The sequence below is a fragment of the Acinonyx jubatus genome, chromosome C1 (assembly GCF_027475565.1).
Source record: "Acinonyx jubatus isolate Ajub_Pintada_27869175 chromosome C1, VMU_Ajub_asm_v1.0, whole genome shotgun sequence".
NCBI classification, from domain to species: domain Eukaryota; kingdom Metazoa; phylum Chordata; class Mammalia; order Carnivora; family Felidae; genus Acinonyx; species Acinonyx jubatus.
In genome coordinates, this window is record NC_069381.1 from 210,710,775 (window position 1) to 210,738,625 (window position 27,851).

At 50.3% G+C, this 27,851-nt stretch overlaps 1 protein-coding gene across 7 annotated transcripts in view; it reads left to right on the forward strand.

The window, feature by feature from the left end:
• The window catches only part of DIS3L2 (DIS3 like 3'-5' exoribonuclease 2), a 348,816-nt gene that overhangs the window by 287,702 nt on the left and 33,263 nt on the right, over positions 1 to 27,851 (forward strand). For all 7 annotated transcript variants that reach the window (XM_027047786.2, XM_053215958.1, XM_027047801.2 and 4 more), the window contains one exon: positions 15,385 to 15,464. In XM_027047786.2, coding sequence (XP_026903587.1) covers positions 15,385 to 15,464 — 80 coding nt within the window. The remainder of the gene's footprint in view (positions 1 to 15,384; positions 15,465 to 27,851) is intronic.

The following is a 27,851-nucleotide window of genomic DNA, read 5'->3' on the forward strand; positions in this document are numbered from 1 at the left end:
GGGGAGATTTTTTCAGATTTCCACAGCTCGTCAAAGTAAGGGTGACCTTGTGGGTAGTGTGGGCCATTGACCCCCATCACACATCCAGCCTCTGAGTGATGCTGAGCTTTGTGGGGTATCCATGCAGCACCTAATTCAATCACGCATCTGACCCCTGCCTCTCTCTGGCATCCTCCTCCTCTCTGTGCTCAGTGTGCTGCCGGGGGCCTCCGCACAAACCCCGGCTGTCCTCTGGAGGCCTTCTGTGCTAAACACAGAGCTCTTGGCCATCTGTCCCGCTTTCAGAATTCTCGGCCCCCTGGTGAATCTGGCATGGGGAGTGGCTGCTTGTTCTCAGGAGGGTGTGTGCCTGAAGATGCCTGTTGGAAGCGCCTTTTAAAAGTCCCCAGTTGTTTCCACGGTGGAGTCTTGGGAAGCAAAGGGAAGCATGACCTGGGGTCATTTAAGGGCTGGCGTGGTCACTTCCTTAATCGTCTGTGACCGTTAAGAGCCTGATTTTCTATAAAGAGGCACAGAGGCTTCCTTGGCTTATTATTAATAATAACAAACAGCTAGAATTTATGGAGTGCCTGCCGTTTGCCAAGTGCTTTCACATGTCACCTCATTTAATCCTTAAACCTTCTACCCATTTTGACAGACGAGGAAACTGAGATTTAGGTTAGGTGATTAGTCAAAAGTCACATAGCTAGAAGCAGCAGAGTGAGAATAGGAACTTGCATTATTCTGCTTCTTTTCTCTTGTTGGTTGTCATTTTATGTTCTTCTGCAAATCAAACAGATGGGTCAAGTCATACTCTTAGGATAACTTTGAAGAGCTGTTTTAAGATATTATTATATGATTCCATTTCTATAACCTCCTGGAAATGACAAAATCACAAAGCAGGAGAACAGAGCATGTGGCCAAGAGTTTGGGATGGTGGGGGACGGGAAGGTGGTGTGGTGGGGGGACAGTTGTGTATCCAGGTGGCAGTAGATACACTGTTTCCGCAAACCGATGTGACCCAGTGACGTGGAACTAGGCGTATGTGTTGTGCCGACATGCAGTGTGATACCGATTCTAGTGATAGAAGCCGGGACCTTTGGTGGAAATCGGGTGAAGAGTACCCGGGACCTCTCTGCACGGTCTTTGCGCTTTCTGTAAATCTGTAATGATCTCAAAACAAAACAAAAAGTGAATTTTTTAATTCACCCGTGAGGTACACCAGCATCGCACCCGGGAAGGGCCAGGTCCCAGCTCGGGGGCTGCTTGCTGTGAGAAAGCAGCACACGTCAGAGAGCTGCCAGTGGCCTGGGAGGGGGCACAGGCTGGAAGAGGGGCCAGGTTTCAGTCTCTGTCAGATGTCTTCTGGGAACATCCTGAACTGAGAGTCCGGGCCCCGGGCTCGCGGCTCCCGGCTGCAGCTGTGTGACCTGGGGCAAGCTTCCCGACTCCCGGGAACCTCCATGCCTCCACTGTAAAGTAAAAACAGCAACAGCACTCACCCTCTGAGGTCAAGAGAATCCAGTGAGAGAACGCATTAATGTGCTTAGCACAGAAAAGACTTACCGAGTAAGTTCAGTAAATCCTGACCATTTTCATTACCGTCATCGATATTATCTTATCTGTTCCCAAGTTGTACCCTTCACTTTGTAGTCAGACCAATCTCATTCGTAGTCACAGAACAGTGCATATTTTTTTTTAAGATTTTTTTTTAAGTAATCTCCATACCCAATGTGGGGCTCGAACTCACAATCCCGAGATCGAAAGTCGCATGCTCCGCCGAGTCGCCAGACACCCCCAGAACAGTGCATATTAATTCTCATTTCTCTGGTTGTGGTCATTGACTCCTGTAACAGTTATCTGTTGAGTACCTACTTCGCCGAAGACTGGGAGATACTAGAGACGCGGTGATGGACGTGACCCATGTGGTCTGTGCTCTGGAAGGGCTAAAGTTCCTGAGTTTTGTCCCACTACCTGGCATTTCTCACCTATGCTTTTCAAACCCTCTCTGTCCTGCCAGACTCACCTCAGGCCTCATCTGCCCCACGTAGGCCACTCTACCAGATCCCTCTCTGACCTCCGACAGCGTTGGAGTCAGTGTGACTTAGTCATCTCTGCCAGCCTAGACTGTCCTTTTGCCCCTGTGCTTCCATGGTGCCTGGCACAGTGCTGAGCGACACAGGGACCGTGCTTGACAAGTGTTTGCTCACAGATTTGTGAAATGGGTGGCCAGAAGGAACCGCAGAGAATATCTCTTTGGAGGCTTTCATTTTACAGAGGAAGTCATGGAGAGAGGCCCGTGACTTAAATAACAAAAATTGGCTACGTGAGTCCCCAACCCATTTCTTCAATAGCAGAGGCCCTATATTAATTTTGGATTTTGTTGTTGTTGCCTTGTTTTTCTCTCTTTATTCCTGCCCTCCAGCCAACTGGTGTGAGGAGCCCTTGACTCTACTGGTCTTATTACTAACTAGCTCTGTGACTGAGCATGTCAGCCAGAGGGCAGGTGCGTGGAACCGGAAAAACAGAGCCAGCCCATCTCTCTCTCCCTCGCTCGCTCTCACTCGAGTGGTCCCACCCAGGCATCTTCTTCCTCCAGCCCAGCTTCTCCCCCTGAAACTGGGCAGCCCCATTTGCTCAGCCTCTCACTCTGGCTTCTTGTCTTCAATTCCCCTGGACAGAGGAGGCCCCCCCACCTTGTTCTTCAGTAATGCCTCTGCCAGCGAGCCTTGGAAGACTGACACTCAGAACACCATTTACTGTCCTGCGTCTGTTAGGATCTAGAGGAGAGAAGTAAATTGTTGGAGCCCCTGGCCTCCAGCTCAGTGCCCTGTCGGTGAGAGAAGAAATAATAGCAAGCGTGGCCCAGGGGGAAACGCACACTTCAGTTAGGTGGGGCTGGGCTCTGCCCCCGGGTCTGCCGTCTGCTGATCTGTATATTGCCTGACTCTGGGCAGGCAGGTTATCTGACGTCTCTGAGCTCTGGTGTCCTCGCCTTTAAAATAGGAGTCGGTAGCACCATACACATGAAGGTCCTGGCACCGTGTCTGGTCACATATGGAAGCTGTATTCCTCCTGCTAATGGCAGGACCCTCTCTCACCTAGAAATCCTTCGGTCAGTAAAGGCTTGGGGGTGGGGGGAACCACAGAGTCATCGCTTGGGATTTCTCTATTGGAGCTTCCAGTCTCGTTGGGACAGTAGGATAGTTAAACACACAGCTAAAGACATGTTCCAACTTGAGAAGAAATGAGAAGAATCGGACCATGATAGAAGCAATTTTCTTGCATCCGGACCGTCAGAAGCCAGCCCTGAGCTGTGCTCTAGCAGGTCGTTGCGGCCTCTTCCTCTCCCGAGCGGAGATTAGCAGACAAGTTGTTGCTGGTGCAGGGGTGCTGGGCAGCCTCCACGCCGAGGCGTATCTGCCAGCCTGGCAGGGCCAGGGAGGGGCAGACTGGCCTCCCTCCTTTTCCCTCCTTGGGAAAGCAGCCCAAGGAGCCTGGGCACCAGAGAATAACCGCCAGGGCTGCCGTGTGGTCAGACCCCGTGTCAGCGCGGCACCTGAAGCACCAGGACCGTGGGGGCCACGCTGAAGCTTTAAACATCACGTCCTCTTGCCGAGAGGCTCCCCAGAGTCTCCTCCGGTGAGGAAAGTGAACCCTACTGCTGTGGAAATCCCTCAGGTTCAAGAGTGATCACATTTGGAACTGTTGCGGCCCCGTCAGCTTGTTCCAGCGTGCCATCAGTTCATTACAAGATACAACCCCGGGCCTTGTGGCAACAGGAACATTTATTGACTATTTGCCATAGGCAGGTGCTGTTCTGATGTGTTTTTCCTCATTTAATTTTCACAAAAAACCTATGAGGTTGGTACTAGTATCATCCCCATTTTACAGAGGAGGAAACTGAGGTGCAAACAGGTAAAGTAACCCCCTGAGGGAATACAGCTAATGGGAAGAAAAGCCAGGAGTCAAAACCAGGCAGCCTGAAGAGCCTGTTCCTTTCCGTTTTGTGCGGCCAACCTCCTGGTGTGGGTGCTTGTTGATCGGCCCACCGGTTCACAAGCACAGTGACCTCCTCCCTGATCCTTTGAAGCCCGTGTCCCAGGCAGGAGGGTCTCGGCAAAAGCACGAACTCTTAGAAGTGCTGGAAAGAGAACTCGTCCAGTCTAGTGGGCAGAAGGTTAGAGCAGAGGACCCCCAAGGTCCCTGCAGACCATGAGAGCCTCTGCCCCTAGTGAGAATATACACAGGCCAGAGGGAAAACCACTGTCTGCTTAATGAAAATGTTCCCCTAAGATTATTACGAAACTTATTTTTGTAACATTTAACATCATGTGTAGTTTCTTAAATGATTTTCAACTATGTGAGATTATCCAAGGATTCTCTGTTACCAAAGCTGATTTTTCAGTTAGCGAGCCAAATAGAAAGTCTGTCCATTTTCCTCCTTACTGGATCCTGGCCCTTCCTGGTACCCTCCACTGACCTCTGTCCTTTTTTTTTTTTTTTTTTTTTTTTTGCATTTCATCTGAGGGACAAACTTCTTTCTGTACTTACTTTTCTTCAAACTTCACAACACCCTCTTTTTACCACAGATAGAATGACATCAATTAGAGATATTGTTTATAATGAAATAGCTGAGACACTAATAATTATCTTGGATGAGAGGAAGAACCTCAGGTAACCACAGGTAGGGAACTCCTAGGTGTCCCTTCCAGATTGTTATGAACAATCCAGTAAGTGTTGTCAAATCAACAGGCGTTTTGTGACTGGTTGGTGGTGATTGTCCGTGATTCTTCTCCCCGGGGGTGCTAAGTCCTCGCTGCAGGCTGACTGCAGCTTGCACGAACCGGGAAAAATGGTAGATTGGCTGCCCCAGGACCAGAACGGACCTTAGAGTGTTGTCCTAGAATATGGGTGTCCAGATACTTGGCTTTGTCTGGGAGGAAGGAAGCAGAATGAACATGGAATCAAGTCATGAACTTTGACAGTTTCTCTTGGCTGCATAAGACAGCCATAGGCAAGAGAATGTTTTACTGCCACTTGTCTCTCATTAAACCATCTAAAGGGGCACCTGCTTGGCTCAGTTGGTTAGGCATCCGGCTTTGGCTCAGGTCATGATCTCACAGTTCATGAGTTCAAGCCCCGCATCGGGCTGTCTGCCGTCAGCACAGGGCCCACTTCAGATCCTCTGTCCCCCTCTCTCTCTGCCCCTCCCCCACCTGCATTTTTTCTCTCTCTCTCTCTGTTTCTCTCTCTCTCTCTCCCCCTCCCTCTCTCTTTCTCTCTCTCTCCCCTCTCCCTCTCTCTTTCTCTCTCTCTCCCCTCTCCCTCTCTCTTTCTCTCTCTCTCCCCTCTCCCTTCCCCCCCCTCAAAAATAAATAAAAATATTTTTAAAAATATCTAAAGATGTGAACACTAGTCCTTCTGAAATCTTCAGAACATCTCTTCTCCCAGGTAGAGCAGGGATTTATTGCGGGTACTTTATTCCAGTAAACCTACAAAGTATCTCACATTCATCCATAAAACAAACCACAAGGATGACGTAAATGAACTCAGCTCCATTTTACAGGTGGAAAGGTTAAGGCCAGTAGAACCCTACCACCACCTGGAGTCTGGGAGAGAACAGAGACAAGGCCAGAGCTGCTGGCTCCCAGCTTGGGGTTATATAACTCCCCGACTCCTCAAGTCCCTGGAAACTGAGGCCAATTCCCTGGAAGATCATTCTGTTCTCTCCTGTTTTTTCAAGAATAGAGCCAGCTTGATCACTGGCTCTGAGGATTGTATGAGAATGTCCCGTTTTCTTTCTTCCATGAACTGAATGCCTACCATCATGATCATTGTTTAATCAGGTTATATTTGAACCTGCCCGGATCCCATATGTTTATGTTTGTTTGGCTTTTATTTTGAAGACCCTTATTTTATTTATGTATACCGTCCTCAGTTTCCAAAAAGGATTTGAAAAGACTTACAACAAAGGAAATAAACAAGGGAGATGAATACAGTAGAAAGACAGAAAACCACTGCCACAGAAAGGAGGCAGAAGTAATGACATCTGTAGGAGTGAGCATAGTTCCTGTGACTGGGCATCGCATTGTCTGACTTCAGTACCAGAAAAGCAGCAGCCATGCTCTGCGGGAGGGACAGGGCCCTGAGAAGCATCCACAGTGCTCCAGCTGTGAGTAGGATGAGCAGACGGGCTGCAGGTCCCTGCCTCTGACTGAATGTGACACATGCAGACTTGCTCACCACACTTTGCGGTCACTGTTGTCACATTGCTCAGAAGTTGAAGGAGCAAACACTTGGCCCAGTGACCAGGCAAGGCCTGACCAGGAAAGCTAGAGCGGGTGTCCTGTTTTGCTAATGGAGATGCTGGTCTCACCCAGGAGTAAAGGCAGAGGAGGGGCTGTGGGGCAAGAACCACCAGAGCTCTACTGCCCTTGGCCTTGCTGGCGGGCAATGCAGACGCCCCCAGAAGAGGAAGCAGTAGGACAGGCAGGCAGAAGAAGCCAGGTGACAGGCTTGTTAACTGAAGCAAACCTAGGATGACCCGACCAGCGTGGGTTCCTTACTGAAGAGCAGCCTTCCCTCTGGGTTGACCAGAGCTCTAGAGACAGCTTTTCTTCTGACGAGTAAAACCTCAGCATTGGAGAATCCTTGTCCTGTCATTTTTAGCCTTAATGAGAGTAGAACGAGCCTCTGGAACAAGGTGCAGTGGAGTCAGGAGAAGTGGCCTTAAGTGAAAACACAGCTGTGGGGTTTACAGACGGCGCTGCAGGGAGGCGTCCTCCGGTGGGGCGGCCAGCCTCGCCATAGACTTTCCAACACTAATGAATCGGGAACTCCGTGCTGCACAGGATTTAGTTTGATGGGTCCCTGTGCCAGCAGATGGATGTATTTTTCTTGAAAGACCAAGGTGCCAGAAATCTCCATGATTACGTTACTGGCTCTTTTTTGTGGTTTGGGAAGTTGAGCATCAGGACTGCAGGATCCTCTCGCTCTTTCTCTTATTTTTTCCAGGTCAGAACCAGAGCTTGGGGTGGGGAGGAAAATCCTGCTGAATGAGCAAGTTCTTTCTTAAAAAGCTCTCTCCAAGTCCAAAAAGACTTCAGTGGACTTAGGAGAAAGAAACCTAATACATTGCCATAGAATCGTTGTGAACCAAGTGGAAGCCAAGTCCACAGCATCTTTGTCTTATAAAAGAAAGCAAAGAGTAGATGGAAAAAAAGAAATAATGCTTAGGAGAGCCAAACCAAACAAGAAAAACCAAAGATCACCTCGGAGAATGTGAAGATTTCCTTCTAATAAGATTTTTCAATTACAAATCCAAGGCTCAGGTAGAAGTAACTTCTGCTCGTTGAGAGGGCCATAAATGGTATGCCCGAATGTCAGAAGTATGTTGGGATTTGCCACTTTCAGCTTCGGGAAGAGTTGGACACCCCGCAAGACCAGTGGACTGTGAGGGGAAGAGCCGACCATGCAGTGGCTGGAGGCTTCCCAGGCTGGTCCTTGACCTGCGTTTGAACCTTGGTCCTAATAGCTAGCAGATTGAAGGAGGCTCACAGGCCTCCTGGAGAACCCATGTTGGTTTGAACTAGAGTGATTCTGGCTCCGGAACCAGCACTCTGCTTTTACCAGCTACCTCCCTCACTACACCCCTGTGAGAGGAACCCGGAGCCTGGCTCCCAGGTCCCCTGCTCAGTCACAAAGCAGCCTGCAAGTGGTGTCTGGGCCATGGTCAGAGACATCCGGTTGCTCATCGGAGGTCGTTTTGAAGCTATTGGGGACAAAATAGGCAACTCCTAAACCTCTTAATGTACTTTTGGCCTTCCCAAGGTCAGGCCAGGCATTTTCGAAAGTACCAGAAGCTCTGAGCTGGTATCTTCCTTCGTTGATGGCGTTTAATGCCAAGTGGCCTGGGCACAGGGTTCTCCGGGAACATGACTTATGGAACTGTGCACCTGAGCAGATTGAAGCTTGATTTGCTCACTAGCCCAGGGGAACATCTGGATCACCACCTCTAGCCACCCTTTCTTGTCCTGTTCCATTATTCCTTTTCAGTTATTCTTACGAATGTCATCTGGTCCATTGGCTCCACTGGGCTGGCATACAAAATAAGGTCACATTTCCTCAAACGGTTACAAATGGCTGCATGGACCCCTCTGTTGCTTGGCCTGGGGCATTCCTTCCTCCCTGGGGAGGTTTATGTAGTCCTAAACCGATCATTCTTACTCTCCCGTGCTACCTGCAGGAAGAATGACCCTGCTGCCCCCCTTGCCGTCCCCACCCCCAGAGCCCAGAGGGACTGAAGGAGAGCCTCTTGCGGGCCCAGCAGCCCCAGTGGGCCTATAACCCACATTCCCGTGGCGAATGAGGAAGGACTGTTCTCTCCCGACAGTCCTAGCCCCTTCCCTCGTCACCCACACTGCCAGTTTCCTGGGGCCCTGCCTGGAGCAGGAGGGCTGGGTCCAAAGGGGTCCTAGCAGGGGTCTCATACTCTAGCTGCCCGGCCCCTGCCCTCCTCTTGGATGTAGCCTGAGCCCCTGAAAGTAAAAGGCTCTTCCATTTTCTGCCCACGGGAGATCGGCCTGGCCTTTGTCCGGAGGAAAGCCTTGCCTCTAACTAGACCCACTGAAAGGCCTTTTTCCTCCGCTGGTGAAGGCTGACCGAGTGACCTTCTTACTGCCTTCTGGGCTTCCTTCTCTTCTCACCCAGCACCAGGAAGGTGCTGCCATTGGAAAGTGCCCTCCCCGGGGCAACGGTTGACTAGTGGCAGCTGCCTCTGGACCCGGTGAAGTGTCGTAGCGGAGGGCATTCCAAACCAGGTGGCTCCGCGGGCGGGTCCCTGCAGTCTCGACACAGCCCGTAGGCCTGCCTGTTGCCTTGCTGTGCTGGGCTCGTGGGACACAGTACATATTCTTGAGTGAGGGACTGCGTGCATCTTCAAAGGCGCTGGCGAGATGGAGCACCTGGGTGCCAAGGGGATCTGAGCCATCGCTTCTCATCGGGGGACGGTTACTGAGGGGGGCAGACGTGAGGCAGGATTTCTTCACCGAAGTAAGAGGACGCAAAACCAACTCAGGGTGACGGAGATTCTGGCTGTGAGTTGGGTGACTGGACGGTTGTTGATAGGTAAACAAAAGGCTCTGAGTCTCAGCAGGTCAGCTCAGCGACATGCGTTGAGCACCTGTGGCGGCCAGTGATGGGGACACCGGGTGCCAGGGTGCCTGGTGAAGCTCTCCACCCTGAGCCCTCGGACTCACGGGGCAGAGAGGCCCTGCCTCCAGTTACCAGAGGAGGGAAGAATGAAAGACTGACTTTCACAAAGAGAAGCTCAAAGGATGTGTAGGGTCTTGCTGGCATAGACAGAAAGGGTGCTCCTAGAAGCAGTCACAGCTTAAGGAAGGGCCAGAGGTGTCAAAGTACATGGCATGACCCAAACTCACACAGTGAGCTCTACACTGTGGGAGAAGTGTGTGGAATTTTGCAGCAGGAGCAGACGGGCTAGGGGCATCCTTCCCTGTTCAGGCAGACGCGTGTTTCTCCCTGAAGACTCCCGTCACCTACCCTGAGGTCCTCCCTGGTTGGCACCTTCTCCTCAGCACATGCCCCCCTCAGCATCCCTCTTTATAGTCCATTTTTGTTCGCGTGAGCAGCCAACCCCTAGAGATCCCAGGCTGTTTAATTCATTTTTATACCTGTGGTATATAGACAGAAGGAAGCCATCAAAGGTATTTAAAGACGGAAGTGTCATCAGGCTTGTGTTTTAGAAAGATAACTCAGCTGCATTGTGGAGAGTGGAACCAAGAAGTGGGTAGACGTATTATGTGTCTGATAGTAGAAGGGGCGCCTGGGTGGCTCAGGCGGTTAAACGTCCGAATTCGGCTCAGGTCATGATCTCGCGGTTTGTGAGTTCGAGCCTCGCGTCGGGCTCTGTGCTGCCAGCTCCGAGCCTGGAGCCTGCTTCGGATTCTGTGCCTCCCTCTCTCCCTGCCCCTCCCCCACCCCCTCAAAAAATGAATAAACATTAAAACAAATTTTTTTAGTGAACAGTAGAGGTCTGGAAGCCCGACAGAGACCAGGCACGGCTCAGTCAAGGCTGTGACTCTGCTCTTCCGCGGGTCTTTAAGGGCAGCTTCGTCTGTGGGTTGACTTCATTCTTAGGCTGGTGACAAGCTAGTTGCAACAACTCTGGCCACTCATGCCCAGAAGCGCAAACATCCCCTCATATCTCATTGGCTTCGGTTAGGTCACATGTCCATCCCTGAACCAATCCCTAGGGAATTCCAATTCCAGGAAATGCCAGGCACTGATTGGCTTGGGTTCCTGACCCTTACTGAAAGGTGTATATGATTACCTTCGAACTGTCAGGCCCAGCCCTGGAAACTGGATCTGCTTCTCCCTGAATTCCCTGGACTGAGTGGGAGGGTCACTAGCTGAACAAATCTAGGGCATCACCGAGAAGGAGGAAATGACTGCTGGATACCGTGCCCAGGTCTGCCTCATAGGCCGGTTGGACCCATTCGTTTGTGTAGGTACCTGCAAAACACCTATACACCCACAGTGACACACTTTGTGGATCCGTTTGGGAAATGTATTATTGTCCTGGGTGAATTTCACACCTCTCATGGAGGACCTTTTCATCCCAACCTCCAACTCTCCATTCCTTGATTTCTACTCACGTTGAGGTTGACTGCCCGTCTCCAAGGTCAGACGCGGCTTCCTCTCTGACTGCAGCCTCCAGTCCCTCATGGACACTCTTACAATTCCTCTCCTTGACCTCATGGACACTCAGGAGGCCAGTGTTGTCCAGTGGTTAGCAATGTGGATCACACTTTAGTTCTGCAACTTACTTGCTAATTTGGGCTAAATACTGAAAACTCCTCTGTAACATATGGATAGGAACCAACCTCACAGGGCTGTTTAAATAGAGGATTAAGGACAGAGAACACGCTCAATAAATACTAGCTCCGTACAAGACATCTGTCACCAGGATCTTTCTGTTTCCTTCCCATCAGCCCCTTTCGTTTTTATTTCTTGCCTGTTCCCCCTTAGAGTCTCTGGCGCATCTGTTGCCAATATCGTATCTCTACTCCCTCGCTCCATTATTCTTCCCTCAAACCTTCCTGGCAAATGCTCAGCTTTGGACCAACCTAACTTTCTTCATGCCAATGTCTAAGTTGCTAGAAAAAAAAAAAATCAACATCTGGGCAGATGGTTGCTACAGTAACTTCAGTTCCTGTGGCCTCAGCTGGACCGTTAATGCTCCCTGGCAATCCTCGTGCTCTTCCCTGGTCAACGGTTTTTCCTGTTCTCCAAAGAAACGATTTCAAGCCTTCATCACTTTCCTCCAACCTCCTTTTCTTCCCTCACCAAACCCTCCATTCCTTGAGGATAATTTGACCTCCTAATTCTCAGAAAAGAACAAAAATCAAACTGGAACATTCCAAACCACCACCATCCCCCATCCTGCTCCCCACCCCCGCCAAATCCACAGATATATCCGCATCCCTGCCCAGCCTTCCCTACTGCTGCAGTGGAGAAAGGCCCTTCCACTTGTATGTTGGTTTCCAGTCCCTCCTGTCAGCTCGGACACCTTGATGTTTTAACTACCTCCATCTCTCCTTTGTCTTTGAGCCCTCCTTCTGTAGTGCGTCTTTTATATCTGCATTCAAGCAAGCCTGTTATCTAACAATACACTCTCCGTTAAGCCCCCGTCCTATTGTCCTGTCCTGTTCCAATCCATTCACCTTGACTCTTTGCCCCCACCGTCTAATTTGCTAAAAGAGTTACATGCGCTCCTGATCCCCACTTCCTTATCTTCTCATTTTTCACCCCAATCACACCCTGATCTCTGCTCCCACCACTCTCCTGAGAGTCCTTGTTGCTAAATCCAATGGATTCTTTGTTTTGGATGTTTGTTCCTCCCTTACTTGCCCTCTTAAAAGGATTTAATGCTGCTGACTGCTCCCTCCTTAAGGCATGTTCTCCTCTTGGCTCCTGTAACATCATAACTCAAAATTCCATGACCACTCCTTCTTAGTCTCCATTGCCCAGCTCTGAAATACAGCTGTTCTGTCAAAGACCTCATTTTGACTCTTCATATTCTCTTAGGACATTCTCATCCACACCCATGGCTTTAGTCACCATCTTACTTATTATTTAGAGGCTTCCAAATTTGTACCTCCAGATAAGTCTTGCCTATCAAGTTCGGAATTGTTTATACAAGCTGCCTACTGTTCATCTCCACTAAGATGCCTCTCAGACACCTTAAAATCAGCACTCCCAAACTAAACTCAAGCTCTTTTTCCAAACCTGCCATTCCTCCTTGTCACGGTGCGTAACAGCACCATCTGCCCCGCTGCCCAAGGCAGAGCACCTTAAAACATCATCTTTGAGGCCTCCCTCTCTGGCAGGCTTTACATCCAGACCATTACCAAGTCCTGTAATTCCGGTGAGGTGGAAAGAGCGTGGGTTTTAGCTGAAATTCTAATTGTGGTTTGGACAAATTACTTAACCTTTCTTAGCCTCAAGTTCCTCCCCTGTAAAAAGGAAATTGTAATACCTAATTCAGATGGTTGTGGTCAGGGTGAAGGAGAGCCTTTCCTTGGTAGGTATTCAATAAATATGAGTTCTACATTCAGTAAGTACGAGCACTCTTCTGTCCCATACCTCTCTCCCCCGCCTCATCACCACCTCTACTTACTCACCTGTTAAATTTGTATTCACAGTTTCTTGACCTCAAGAATCCCCCAGAATGAAATTTCCCATAACTCCTTTATGACTAAAGACTTCAGCTTATATCTCATCACATTTATCGTAAAGAATTTGGAAAAGGCGAGGAAAGGAAAGGAGCACTGTTGCCATTGTTCCTTCCAGTCTTTCTTCTATGTGGTCTTTGTTCTGTTTTTACATAGTTTTCTTGATACATAATCAAGTACACATCCTGATTTTTTCCAGATATTTTCCTAGATTAATAAAAATTCTTCATGGCTGCTCTTCTGCATGTGACTATATAGTCGAGTTTACCTAACCACTTTGCTTTTGCTTATCTTTTAGAGTCTTTCCAATAAATGATACTGAAGTGAACGGTTTTACAAAAAAAACTTTTCCTCTTATATTTATGGTAATTTTTCTAAACCATACATTCATCAATCACTGAGTCAAAGGATTTGAAAATTTCTAAGTGGTGCAGTCTTTGCAATGGACCAAATGAATATAGGCCTGGCCTCAGCTACAAAGAGGGAAGTAAAGAGAAAACGGTATAGCTAATAGATTTTTTTTTTAACTTCTGTTTTACTGAAAGAGGGCTGGGAAGATCCAAGCAGTGCTCTGTAGGGAAAACATGCCTTTGACTTGAAGTTCCTGGCTTCATGTTGGTGAAGAAGGGCTTGTTTCTGTTTTTGTATTTTCATCTGGGTCAGTAAGAGGACGAGCCATTCCTCCAAGCTTGTTTCCCTCTAAGGAAGAGAAAAATCATCCAGCATCTAATGATGCAGATCTGTGTTAACAGCCTTGCAGTTAAAAAAAAAAAAAAAGTTATAATAATGTACCCTCCTAATGTGCAGTTAATTTTAGTTAAAATTTCCCTGGCGCTTTAAAAACCCAGTGAATTTGTAAATCTAGTAATTGGCTCTAGGTCTAGAAATGTTAAAGCTGCCATATCCAACTCCGCTCTAGCAGGACACGCACAACCTCCCTGAGTTCTTGCTTCCCAGCAACCCAGATGGAGCTCTGCACTCACCTGAGCACTCCCCTCCAGAATCCAGAAAGAAACCAAGACCTCATTACCAGATTCTCGTTCCTGGTCATCCCTAATCAGAGAAAGCTACTGAGTGCCTCAAAGTTAATATGTCCAAAATGAAACTTGTGGCTTTCTAGCCACCCCCAGATTCAGCAGTGGAACAGTCACCTGAGTGATTGTTCAAGTCAGAAACTTGAACTGTCCTTGATTTCTTCTTTTCCATCCTCACCACTCCCCAACGTGGAACCCTGCATGTCCTGTCACCTCTACTTCTCAGAATTTACTTCTTTTTTTTGAAGTTTATTTATTTTTGAGACAGAGAGAGAGCTAGGAGGGGCAGAGAGAGAGGGAGAGAGAGAATCCCAAGCAGGCTCTGTGCTGTCAGCACAGAGCCCAACGCGGGGCTCGATCTCACAAACTGTGAGATCATGACCTGAGCTGAGATCAAGAGTTGGATGCTTAACCAACTGAGCCACCCAAGTACCCCTCAACATTTACTTCTAAGGTAGATTCTTAAACTGTCCATTTCTCTCTCCCTCTTGGGCCCCCTCCCCAACCCTTTAACCCCAGCCCCCATCACTGCTCACCCGCGCTGCTGGGTGGCCTCCTGCTCTACCCTACAGCCTGCTGTCTACACAGTAGCCAGAGAGATCTTCAAAACCTATGGGGCGCCTGGGTGGCTCCGTCGGTTAAGCGTCCGACTTCGGCTCAGGTCATGATCTCACGGTCCGTGAGTTCGAGCCCCGCGTCGGGCTCTGTGCTGACCGCTCAGAGCCTGGAGCCTGTTTCAGATTCTGTGTCTCCCTCTCTCTGTGCCCCTCCCCCGTTCATGCTCTGTCTCTCTCTGTGTCAAAAATAAATAAACATTAAAAAAAAATTTTTTTAAATAATAATAATAAAACCCAATTTTGATCATGTCATCTACCCATTCCTCACCAAAGGCTTTTCTTTTGCTATTCGGGTAATTCTAAGGGGGCCAGCGAGGTTCTGCAAGTTCTGCCCTGGCCTCCCTCTGCAGCATCACTGACCACCATGTCCCCTGTACCTACTGGGTTCTGGCTTACCAGCTACCCTTCAGTGCCCGGACTCCTGCATCAGGGCCTCTGTACATGCTGTGCTCTCTGCCAGCGAGAATCTCCTTTTCTCCCCATCCTCCACCCCCATAATTTAGTTAACCCCCTCCTCCTTCCCTCCTTCCCAGTCTAGTTCAGGTTATTTACCTGAACTGACTCTGTCGAAACGCGGGAGTCTTTTTCCTGCTTCAGAGAACCTATATTAATTGGAAGCTTGATATTCATTCATTCACTCATTCGTGTGAATTGATTATCTGCCGCCTCTACCATGAAGGAGGCCCCTCTCTGCCTCTCTTCACTGTTCTTCCCCCATCAGCTAGCTCAGTGTCTGGCACAAAGTAAGTGCTTAGTAAATAATCGGTTACCTGCTGAATGAATAAGCAGAGTCCAGTAGCAGTCCTCACTGATGACAGTGGCCCGTAAGGCATGGCTCTTCCCAGAGGTGGCAGGCCCGGGTTCTCCACAACATGTCAGCTGGAGGGAATGTGATTTTGCTTTTTTTTTTTTTTTTTTTTTTTCATTTCAGCCGTCTGAATGAATAAAACATGCAGCCTAGACTTAATTTTCTCTTTCTCTTCTCTTTCTCTTCAGCTAAAACTTGCTTTCACTCTGGATCACGAGACTGGATTGCCTCAAGGATGTCACATCTACGAGTACCGTGACAGCAACAAGTAAGCCACCCGGTGGGAAGGAGGGTCACCTCACCATGTCCTGGAAAGGCAGTGCCTAGGGGCTGCCTTACACTGGACCTCTCCAACAAAGGGATTCTCGGGAAGAGAACCACACTTTGGGGGACTCTGTTAGCAAATAGCTGGCACAAAAGTATTTCTCCTGTAAAATCTATCTGGCTCCTAAAGACGGGACAGGAAGTATTCGTATGGGATGTGTTAGACATATATGCAGAAGCAGACCTTCCTTCCCAGGCTCCAGCTTTCCTCTGGACCCACCCCCACTCCGTCTCCAACGATGTCCTTGCTAACTTGATTCACGGTGTGACTTCGGCTCTTGCTGTCGTTCCGTCTGACTACACGTATGTGGACAGGTTTTGCTGTGTTAGCCTACCTTGCGAGTTTTGTAAGTTGTGTAAGCCTACCTTGCGAGTTTCTGGGTACTTACAGAGATCTCAGTCGGTGATCTTAGGATTAGCAAGGTGGCGCCTGGCATACTTGGATAGCACCTCTCCACTTCCCCACAGACTGCCTCTGTAGCCACGTAGTTTTGCCTGTGAGGCCGTGAAAGTGGTGGCGAGTGCCCGATGATGGCAATGACAGTGATGATGATGGACGACGGCAGCTACTAGTAAGCACCCACCTACTGTGTGTCAGGCACACTACTGGGGATATGACATTATCCCACTTAATCCTCATAGCAACCCGAAGAGTTGTTCGTTCATTGTTATCATTGTCATATTTGCCGAAGCTAAAGTCTAGGGAATGTAACTTGCCCAAGGGCACTCGCCACCGCTGTGTGAGGAAGAGTCCGCACGATCACATTTACTCTAGGAAGAGAACAGACGAACAACAGTTGTTGTCCCAAGTTGCTGCTTTTGGGAACCCCAATCAATGACAAGAACGGTCTCAACCTGGACTCGAGGACTAATTGTTTAACTATCTGGGCGTTTAATTTTACCCAGTGGAAGGAATCGAATGGGCACATGCCAGTGGAACTATACGTTCCAGAAGAGAAACTTGGGCCTTCCTGAAGAACTCTTGCTCTGTTATGGGTGGAAGATGGGTCAACCGGGTGCCTTCATGACCAAATCTCCATTCGTATTACCCTCAAGGCGTTATTCTTGTTTGTAATTTATCTTTAGAGGATGCCACAGTAAGTGTTGCATACCCTCCATTCCTACCAAATTAGTCTTTTAGGAAAGACTGGCCAAGCGCCCTCTGACCCTCTGACCACCGTCTGTCCTCTTGGATGGCGCTGTTTCTGGAGTTCCAGAGTTTCTAGGCCATTTTGTCAGAGATACCGTCACAGCTTCTCATAATGCTTAATTCATCAGAGCAGCAGGGCTGGGCTTCTCAGGTCCAGGGACTGGTGGGGACAACTGAATGAGTTCCTTGGTGGCAAGTGCGAGCGTCTCCAGGGAGTAAGAGAAACATCAGCCATAAGCTGCCGTCCGTGCCAGCCTGTGCTCCCCGGGCCGGTGCTTTGCCTGGTGGCAGTGAACGGCAGCCTCGTCCGTGCACACAGACCGTGGCAGCAGAAACCCATCTTTCAGCCCAGAAGGTTTACAGACTCCAATTGTGACCTGACTCCCTCCTCTTTGGGAAAAAGGTTGGCAGCGGTTTTGTCCAGTGGGAGGATGACACCGGCCTTCCTTCCTTTAGGTTCATGTCTTAGCAGTTCAGAGGTGCAACGGCAGCCACAGCTTAGGTAGTCTTTGGAGCCGAGAGGAAAAGATAGCCTAGTTCTGTTCCTTGGCCTAATCCCCAACCCCTAGCATGTTTTCAGAGTAAGCAACGTAAGAGGAGAATTTAGGGGGTGTAAATATTGGTAAGCTTTGGCCCCCAGAGATGTGTAACTGAAAGCATTTGTGTAGGAGAGCAGATAGGAGCCACGATCCGGGAAACTATGGCCATCAAATGCCTCAGCGACTCCTCTCTGTGGTTCTCTCTGGCTCATCTTGGAGGCAGTCTGAAGGTTCGTTCTCAATTTGTGGACAAATTTCTTAAGGTCTGAGCCTCCGGTTTCTTCATCTGTTAAGAACAACGGGACTAATGATACCTTCTGCCGTAACTGGGGGAATGATCGTCATGGGGATTGGACTGACATGGTAAAGACATCATCACAGCCTATCGTATAAAGTGCCCACAGAAGTGTTGATTGCCTCTCCTTCCCAAACAGAATGTATCTCATGACTTCCATTCTGTTCTATTTTCCCAGTGCCGGCAGGGCTGCGTCCGCGAGCTGTCGCTGCAGCTAGCAGAGTACTGAGAAGGGAAGGGGCTGGCGCACATGTCTTTGACGGCCCTCAGCTCTGTGCGATGCACTCTGTCTAAAGGCAGACTCCTCTCCCCATGTGTGAATTGTGAAGTGAAGCATGGAGAATCCCGTGAACTTGACTGTGACTGTCTCCTCTCCCCTAGGCGCTGCCCTGTATTTCTCTGTTCACTTTTAGGGTCATTTCCCCTGGAGTGCCTCAATCCCAGTATTGGTATAACAGTGGTGTTCAGGAAATGAGGATATTTCGCCCCAGACCCTAAGGGGCCCATGTTGTCTCAGCCAATAACATGAATTCAAGAGCAGCAGAGAGATGAGGTTCTGTATGTGAAAGAATTAGCTTGGTATCTGACTATTTGTTTGGTACAATTAATTAATGAAATGACTACTTTTATCCTGGTATGTCCCACAGTATAATTCATAGTCATTTTAGTATTTATCTCTGCCACATTCAATCTGTCAGTAAAGAAGGTGTTGCGAGTGAGTATGGAGGCTGTTGGATCATTCTCCCCAGTGGTCTTGCCTTTCAAATGAGCGGCCCTGGGGCACTAGGGTGGCTCAGTTGGTTAAGCGTCTGACTCTTGATTCTGGCTCAGGTCATGATCTCACGGTTCAGGTCGTGAGATGGAGCCCCACGTCGGGCTCCACACTGACAGTGCAGAGCCTACTTGGGATTCTCTCTCTCTCTCTCTCTCTCTCTCTCTCTCTCTCTTTCTCTCTCTCTCTCTCAGCCCCTCCCCCGCTCACATGCACTCATGTTCTGTCTCTCTCAAAATAAATACATAAACATTAAAAAAAATTTTTTTTAATGGAGCAGCCCTGAAAACAGGCACTCTGCTTTTATTTCACCTGGATGCTCTTACCCTTACCCTGGACGCTTTCCCTGGACGCTTCCTTCCCTGGAACATCCTGGTAGTCCTGACTTGGGGCTTGATGTCATCCTGTTCTCCATCTGCATAAAGGGACTCATACTTGCCACTGAGTTCCAAGGACAGGCCCTGGGACTTGTCCATATGTGGCCGGACTTGGACCCTGCCTCTTGTTGAGCTGGAGGGCACGGTTCACATAAACGTTCTTAAAGCTTTGAGGTCATTAGAGGAAAGAAGCTGTCCTAGTGTGCCTGGGGTTAGAGGAGTAAAGCTTTTCACTCAGATTATGTCGTCAGCCTCCCAAAAGCTGTTCAAAGCTGCACCTAAGAGATGTGAGGTCTCCCCGCAACCCGACCCCAACAGGTACTACCAGTCACCCCCATGGACCTGGGGACCACCTTCTTTTTGCCTGTTGCAGAAAGCTTCACTGCCTTTAACATGCAATCCAGTGAATCTGGGACTGATCGAGAGTTGTGTTTCTCACACTGGGGTTTGGAGATCTCTTCACAGAGCAGAACAGACCCAAAAAAGCAAATAAGTGCTTCATGAGAACTACTGTGCATTCCCTTGGCCCCTGCTCCACACCACGTGCTGTGCTAGGCGCCGGGCACAAACGGTGACAACGGTGACTTGGACCTACCCCACAGCCTCGAGGGGTTTGTGTCAACCGCAGACCGCAAGGCAGTCCCACCAGGGTGATGCGGATGCCTCTTGATGGGGCGGAGGCGGGGGAGCCGAGTGCTGTGGGACTTTGGAGCACCACACGGGTGCCTGTCTCCTCTGCAGCTGAGAGAGCTTCACGTGGGTTTTTGTTCTGGTGGCTTTTGAGACTTTATTTTTGTCTTTGGGGTTCCGCAGTTTTACTGCATTCAGTCTGAGTAGATCTGTCTTTATCATGTTGCTGGGAATTCAGTGTCGTTCTTCCCATTCCAGAAACTCTTCTCTGCTATCTCTTTGATTCTCTCCGATCTCTCCTTCTAGAACTCCTGTTAGAAACCTGCCATGTTATTCTGTCTTTCCTCTCCTTTTCCCATCTCCTTTTCTGCCAGTGCTGTATCCTGGCACTTCCTCAAAAACATCTGTTTTCGAGTTTACAAATCTCCTTGTAGCTATTCATAATCAGCTGTTTACTACACCTTCCAAATTTGAGGGTTTCGTTTTTATTTTTAATTTTTAGGAATTCTCTTCAGAGCTTTTTAAAATCAGCCTGTTATTTTTTATTTTTTGTTTTTTAGCGTCCTAGTTTTTATTATGGTTTCTGTTCCTTTCGTGTCTTCATTTATTCTGTTTATCCGTACAGCCTCTTTCAAGTGTTCGATTATTTCTAGTCTTAAGGGTACCGACTCTCCCACGTGTTGTGTCTGAAGCCTCGCCTTCACGGTGGCTCGTGGTGGTGGTTCACTCTTGATCAGGAGACCATCTGAAGTAGGGATTGTTTTCACCGTGGGAGCCGATGGGTTGCGGATGTGTGTTTTCATCGCCTTGGCATTAGTTCTTCTGGGACCCCAAGTTCCAGAGGCTCAGCCGGTTTGGTGTGAACCTCTTGGCTCAGGATTCCCAGAACCTGGGTGGTATATATTCAGCCTCCTTACCCACATGCAGTGCGGGCTTGGGGTCTCCTTTCTGCAGAGAAACCTCCGCTCCACACCACACACAGACCTCCTCTGGGCTGTGAGAAGGGTCTCCCTGGGCCCTGTTTGATGGCCAGTAGCCCTTCCTGGATCCCTGACGTTCCGTGAGGCTCCCGGTTCCAGGTCCCCGGCCTGGCCTTCCACCTCCTGTGGGCATTAAAATCCCAGCTCCTGTAACTATATCAGAGTTTGATGATGCCAGCCTCAGTTACCATGATAAAGATTCTGCCTTTGACTTCATTCGCTCTTTAGTTCAGGTACCTGGGAATTTTCCCATTATTCTCTCATGCTCAGTTTTGTATTTAAATTATTCTTGTCATCTATTTCATCTATCTTTTCTCTGTGTTTGTGTTGGGAACAAGGCCCACATCAGTTCAGTCTACCATCTTGTCAGAACCAGAAGTCTGAATGAACTTTTTAAAATGTGAACCTGAATACTCACTCATTCAGCAAGCATATTGAGAGTTGCTGCTAGGTACCGGTGTAGTATTGGGCCCTGTGAACACTCACATGACCCCCAGAGGCTGATGGGCTAATGGAAGGGGCTGGGCCTCCATCACCAGCAAGATAGCTCTGCCATCAGGCCCTTGCCTGCTCCAGTGTCCCCTATATCCCACCCCCACCAGACCACCTTGAGCCTCTCATGTGCGATATGTCTCTGTGCGACCGTGCTGTTCCCTGTTTCTAGAACCCCACTCTTTCCCACAGCCCTTTTCCCACCCATCTGCCTCTCCTTCCACTCTCAGCCAAGTATCACTTCTTCCGGGAAGCCATTCCAGCCCTAACAGCCATCACTGAAGCTGAGGCCAGTGTCCCTTCTCCGTGGTCCCGTGCCTCACTTGTCTGGTTCCACTTCAGCGTTCTGCACAGTACGGTATAGCTCAGGCATTGGTTCTGAATGCTTCCACCAGGCTGGGCCCTTGTAAGGTCGGGGCCTTGTTTTGTTCATTTCAGTGCCCCCATCGCCTAGCCCAGGACCTGGCAACCAATACTTGACGAAGGGAGTGGGTGGGGGGACCTAACTTAATCTTTTAGAGAAGGAACCTGGCTACAAGGGAGTCAAATCTCTTTCCAGCCTTTGTCTTTTTTTTTGTTGTACAATTATGATAAGGATAAATTACTCATGACATCAGGGAAAACTATCTTACTGGATAGTTTATAAATTCTGAAGAACTAACATGTAGAACAAAGAAGCTGCAAAAATTTTATTTAACTCTGTAAATATGTTATTTACATCAACTGCTTCCCGTTTTTCACTTGGATAGTGAGGCCTAGTGATAATTACGAAGAGCATTAACCATGCCAGACCCTCTCAAGTTTCTGATCCATGCAGCATAACGGTGATAGGAGCTACCAGCTCCTAAATGCCCACAAATCACCAACATGGGGCTCTGGGCTTACGTGGGTTATTTTCAATTTCAAAACCATTCAAGACAGATCTTATTTTCATAATTTTACAGATTTAAAAAAAGAGAGAGAGAGAGCGGTTAACTTGCTCAAGGTCACACTGTGGTCAAGAGCAGAGCCTGGATTTTACCCCAGCGCTAAGCCGATTCCAAAGCCCATGCTGTGCCTTTGCACCACCTGCCTTTCTCTCCACAACATAAATCTTGGGGGTTCTGGTTCCAGCCTCTCCTTGGCAGGCCTGCCCCAGAAGCTCTCAGTCTGGGAAATTCTGGGCTTTCCCATCCCTGCAGACCCCTGGGGGGAGTGGACAGCCTGGTCTGATAGAAGGAACTCCTGACTTGTCACCATAAATCTGAGTTTTGCCAGCCATCCTCCAGGGCAGGTCATTGTCCCCTCTGGGACACAGCCTCTCCTTTGAGAACATGAAGATGACAACACATCTCCGGGTTGGGGGAGAGTGGAATGAGGTGACGTGTGAGGTGGCCACTGGCGCAGTGCTCACCTGTACCCGCCCGTGTGGCTCGTGCCCTGGGCCCTGGCAGACCCAGGCTGTAGTTATGCGGTGCCCTCCCCTCCCCGTGGCTCACCCTGGTCCGGAGACCCCCTTGACGCCCACAGCCAGTGGGACAGCTTAGTTCGCTGAACTAATGAAACTAAATCTTCTGTTTTTTCTGACTAGCCAGATGACTCATTTTGGCACCTTGAAACCCGTATCAGGTAGCCAACACCTGGAGGTGTCCGAGAAAGCTTCCTTGTGGGAAGTTTCATTTTCCTCAACTGATGTGCCTTCCCACCTTCATAAACCCACACTGAAGGACAGCGGCACTGCAGCCTTCCAAAAGAGAGGGCAGCACTGGTCCTCGCGTCCTCTGCTCCCTGCAGCCCATGGGCACTTCATCACTCAGGCCACTGGCCTTTCTGGCAACAGCCAGGGCCGAGGCAGGGCCCTGGGACCCTGCCAGCCCACCTGGATGCTTTCCCCCAGCCCCTGGGCACATAGTACTTTCTGGACCTGAGGACCCCCTGACGTGATGGGCTGCCCCAGGGGACTGGCCGGCTCAGCATTCTTGGTCTCAAGACACGCTGCACGGTCAGAGCGGACCCAGCGGGCAGAGCTTAGCATCACACTGGGATTCTCTCCCTGCTCTCTTGTTTTCATCACGGAGGACATGCCAGGTCAGCTCAGGTCCACTGACAAGTAGCCTCCCAGACAGGATTAAGTGTGAGAAACGTACAGGGGGATGAAGGGAGGAAACACGAGCAGGCGCAGCCTGCCCCTGTGAAGGAGGCGGAGAGGAAAGGAGGGCCGGTGGGCAAGGCTCAGCCAGTGGAGCCGCCTCGAACCGGGTTTGCGTGTTGGCGGAATCTCCCGTCCTGTGGGAGCCGTCCTGCGTGGAGATCCCTGCCGCGCTCCTCGTGGCGGCCCCAGCCCACCCTTTGCACCGCACAGATCCACCTCTGCCCTCCACCGTGGGGAGCAACTCCCCTGCGGCTCCTGCCTCTTCCCAAGGAGGAGATTCCACGGGAGAAACTACTGGAACAAGCTGCCTCCATTACTGGAGTGGGACTTGGGGCCCCCGCCGCTTCTCCCCTCCCTCTCCCCTCAGTGTCCCTCCCAAATTCTTCTCACCCTCAGCCAGCGCCTCAGCAGGTCTTGGCAGCTTAGCTGGTGGTTTGACCCAAACCTGCATCGTGAGGTCTCTGAGCCCTTGGCTGTCATATCCTTCTCAAGCCAGCGTTGGCACATACGTCTGTACGTCTGTTCACAGTGGAGCAAGGGAGCACCAGGAAGGTCCCCAAGTGCCACGTGCCTCCCTGCCTGCGCCTCCTCTGATCTGAGTTGATTATCCCTCCCTTCCCCCTGCCCCGCCCCCCCGAGATGACTGCTCCTCTCATCTGCTGGCCCCTTCACACTTGGAGTCTAAAGAACCCTGGCAGGAGCTGGCCCTGGGGATTCAGAGGGGCTCAGGCCTCGTTACCCCTGACCTCCAGTTCCTCGGGCAGCGTCATCCTGACGAGTGTTAATGAGCCCAGCTCTGTGGCTGCCCCCCACCCCCCACCCCGTTGTCCTCTCTCTTCTACAGAGGAAGGCTGCCAGCGGACTCCTTCGTGATCTGGTGTCCCTCTCACCGGTGCAGTGCCGATGACCCTGGTAAAGGAGTGTCCCGCAGGTGCTCCCACAGAACGGGGGCCCCTGCTGGGTCTTCTGCACGGCCCCTTCCCTCAGCCTCTCTCTTCCTGCCTCTGCTGTCGCCAGGACAGTTCATGCCTTTCCACACATCACTCAGCCTTAGTATCATTTTCTCTGGGCTTCTCAGGACCACCCCAGGAGTAAGTGTGCCCCACCCCCTGGGGTCTCTGCCAAGGTGCTAAATTGTACATCCCATGAAATACCCCAAATCCGTGAATTCTTCCTCATCTCCTCTGATCTCCTGGCCGCTTTGGTCAAGACCCTCAAGTCCTGCTGGCTCATTCTCACTCTCTGTGTATCATCTCTTTCCTCCCTTTTCCGGCCCCGTACATCCCCAGCATGTCTGCCATCCTGGCACTTAACCCTAGTCAGGGGCCTGGCAGCCCAGAAAGAAGGTAGGGGATGCTCCTGGGGAGAGAGGAGGACCTGTGCGTGTCTTCCAGCACAGGGACACTGCTAGCCTCCCGAGGGAAGCGTGGCCATGTTTTTGCAAGCTGCCAAAGAGGCCCCTCTGACTGTTCCACTTCTCCTCCTCTGACCGAGGACACACAGTCTGCCATTGTCCCTGGGCATCGGCATACCTCACGGTCACCAGCCAACGTCACAGTCCTGGTGGACACCACGCCTCCCAGGCTTCCAAATGCTTGAACTGACACCAGGTCAAGCAAAAGCTTTTTCCCAGGTCACCACTGGCAAAATCTGTGAGCGGTCTGGCCGCCATTTTGTGCCAGGCACTCTCCATGCCCCCATGCAGCACTCAGGAGAGCGGCCCCTCTGCCTGCCAGGTAGTGAGTGAGCAGTCCCCAAACTCCCTCTTTCTGTGTGTTTTCTTGTGCCCACTGCAGTACTGCTCGTGTTAGCTCAGGTCTGCCGACAGGCAGGCACCAGGACGACATCAGTAGAAGGGAAGAAGGCAGGAGAGGGCAGGGAGGGAGTCTTCAGACCTCGATGCAAGTCCAGCCCCTGTGGAGGAGGGGGAAGGAGAAGGACTGGCTAGGAAGGGTCTGAGGCCGCAGCCAAGTCTACGGGAAGTCACCGAGCCAGAGTCACCGTGTCAGAGGTCACGGTCACTAGCTGGGAGCAGGCCTCGGGAGGTGGGGCTCCGCACCAATGCAGTGGCGGGTTGGGGGGGCTGCAGCCCCGCGGTAAGGCAGCTTACGCCCTGGTGGCAGGAGGTCTGCCTCTTCACAGCTGCCGCGCCGGCGCAGGCGAGAGAGCGGGGGCTCCTGGCTACGACGCGACGCGAGCGGAATTCGTTTCCCTCTGCTGGGTTCTGGTTCTTCCTTCACCTCAAAAAAGCAGAGGGGGTAATTCCCGGCAGCCCCGACAATTCAAACCAACACCAACACTTTCCGGTGCTGTGGAAATGACACTTCACGTCTGCACCTGGGACCTGATGCCAGTTCCTCAGGCTGAGCAGGTTACCCGAGAGACCCCAGACCTCCCACCGACACTGCCCGCTCTGCCTGAAGAAAGCCCTTCTCGTTCCCCGGTGAAGCCCTTGCTTAGGAGAAAGGGGAGCTGGAAACTCAGGGGGAGGAGGGACGTTGGAGGCTTGGCAACCAGAGGGAAGTGCCAGGGGTGACCTCGTGGGAGCAGGCCGGCAGCTGTCACGCGCCGTTGGAGGTGGCCACGCCCAGTGCAGGTGGTGAGCTCACCGTTCCCCATCACAGCTTCAGCCTGGCGCAACGCAGGCGTACCTCGTCTTAAGCTGCTGTCATCGAGATGGTGATCGGTGGGGGGTACGCTCCTCTCCCTTCCACACCGTGCAGAGAGATGGTGGGTGGCTCGCCGGCCCCTCCCGCCACCTCACTCCACACAGCAACAAGGACACCTGGGATGCCAAAGTGCGGTGTTCGTTTGACCTCAGATTTCCCTATAGAAAGGGAAGGCGGGATGAACACTCCCATTCTTTTGGGAGGGAAACCGATTCCCTGAGCAGTGCCCTGCCCAAGGTCAAGCTATAAGCAAGCGGTAGAGCCGGCAGCCTTCTCCCTGGAATACTACCTCGGCCACGTGATACATGGCAGAGGCGGGGCTTGGACCCGCTTCACAGAGTGATGCCGGACCGCCCTTGGGTCCGTGGCAGCAAGGGCAGCAAGGCCTGGGTCAGCGTGGCTGCCTCCTGGCCGGCCGACGTTACCCCCGGGTTACAGCCACCCCATCTCCCACAAATGGAAAGCAACCCACAGGTGGCCAGGGCAGGGAGAAGCTCACTTGAGTCAGCACGCTTTCTCTACCTACTGAGAGAGTTGGGGAGGCAGGGAGCCTGAAGTCATGCTTTAGAGGATTGAATCGCCTGAGCAGAGGTTTCCCATGCGGCCGGGCCAGGGGTGCTCAGCCCTAATAGAAACCACTAGCCCCCTAGTTCCTGCTGGCTTTCTAAGGCCGGAACTGATCAGCGTGAGAAAATGTGGGAGCCAGCCACAGTGGGGAGGGGGACGCGCGTGTGCGGGCACGCTAATCCACGTCACAGCGTGGAGGGGGACTTAACATCCACCCCACTGGTTTCTTCCACAGTGCGCACACTGGAAATAGTGAAAATAGATGTCTACGATAAATTCACTTAGAAAACTTCTTTTGGAACTGTGACGTGCATAGGAAAAGGGCTCAGATTGTGTTCACCTGGATCAGAGGAGCGCTAGACATGAGCAAACCCACGTAAGCATGGCCCAAGTCAAGAAATTGAACATTTCAGCCCCTGGGAGCTTCCCTCCTGCCCACCTCTCCTCCCAAGAGGAATCCACATCATAACTTCTAACAGTGTAGATGCGTTTAGCCTGGACTTGAACTTCAGATGAATGGAATCATTGAGTATACTCTCCTCCATGTCTGGCTTTTTTCTTTCAGCATTATGTTTGTGAGAGCTCATCTTTGTTGCCTCATCTAGCCATGTCCGTGCATTTTCATCACTGGAAGACTTTGTGTAGATCCATCACGAGTTGTCAGTGTACGTGAATTCAGTTAATGTTGGGTTGTTTCCAGTTAGAGTTATTATAAATCATTCTGCTTGTACATGTTTTTGGTGATTATACCCATGCATTTCTCTTGAGGATGTACCTAGGAATGAAGTTGCTGAGTCACAGAAAAAATAGCCCCTTTAGCAGATACTGCCAAGCAATCTTCCCAAGTGGTTGTACCCATTTAACACACGAGCAGTGGCCTTTCAGCAGAGCGCCTTTCCAGATTTCATGCCTGGTTTTCTACTGGGTTTTCTATTTTTCTTGTTGATTGATTGTTCTGTCTATTCTGATTATGAGTCCTTTGTGGGTTATACATGTTGCAAATATCTTCTACTCAGTAGCGTGCTCTTTTACTCTTCTTGGTGGAATTTTAGTGAACACTTCAATATAGTTCTTTTCAATATTCAGCGTAGCCATCTTTTTCTTTACTGTTAATTCTTTTACATCCCATTTAAGAAACCTGTAGCAAAATGCTAAAGACTTGTTTGTATCAGGGTTCTCCAGGGAACCAGAATCAATATAGTACACTGATATTGATATTTATATAAAATGAGATTTATTGTGAAGAATCAGCTCATGTGATCGTAGAGACTGAGAAGGCCCATGATCTGCCATTTAGTAGCTGGAGAACCAGGAAAACTGGTGGTAACCTAGCAGAGTCTGAAGGTCTGAAAACCAGCAAAGTCAGTGGTGTCAACTCCAGCCTGAGGGCAGGAGAAGAGAGATAAGATGCCTTGCCCGAGCAGTGAGATGGGGAAAAGGGATGAATTCCTCCTTCCTCTGCCTTTTGTTCTATTCGGCCACCCACATTTGGGAGGAAGGTCAGTTTTACTGACTCCACTGACTCAGATGCTTATAAACATGCCAGAAACACCCTCCCGGACAGGCTAGAAATCATGTTTAATCTGGGCATTCCCCTTCCAATCAAATTAACACAAAATTCACCATCAAAATTTCCCTGCATTGTCTTCTAGAAGCTCTATGGTGTTACCCTTTCTATTTGACATCTGTAATGTAATCAGAATTGATTTTTGATGGGGGCGCCTGGGTG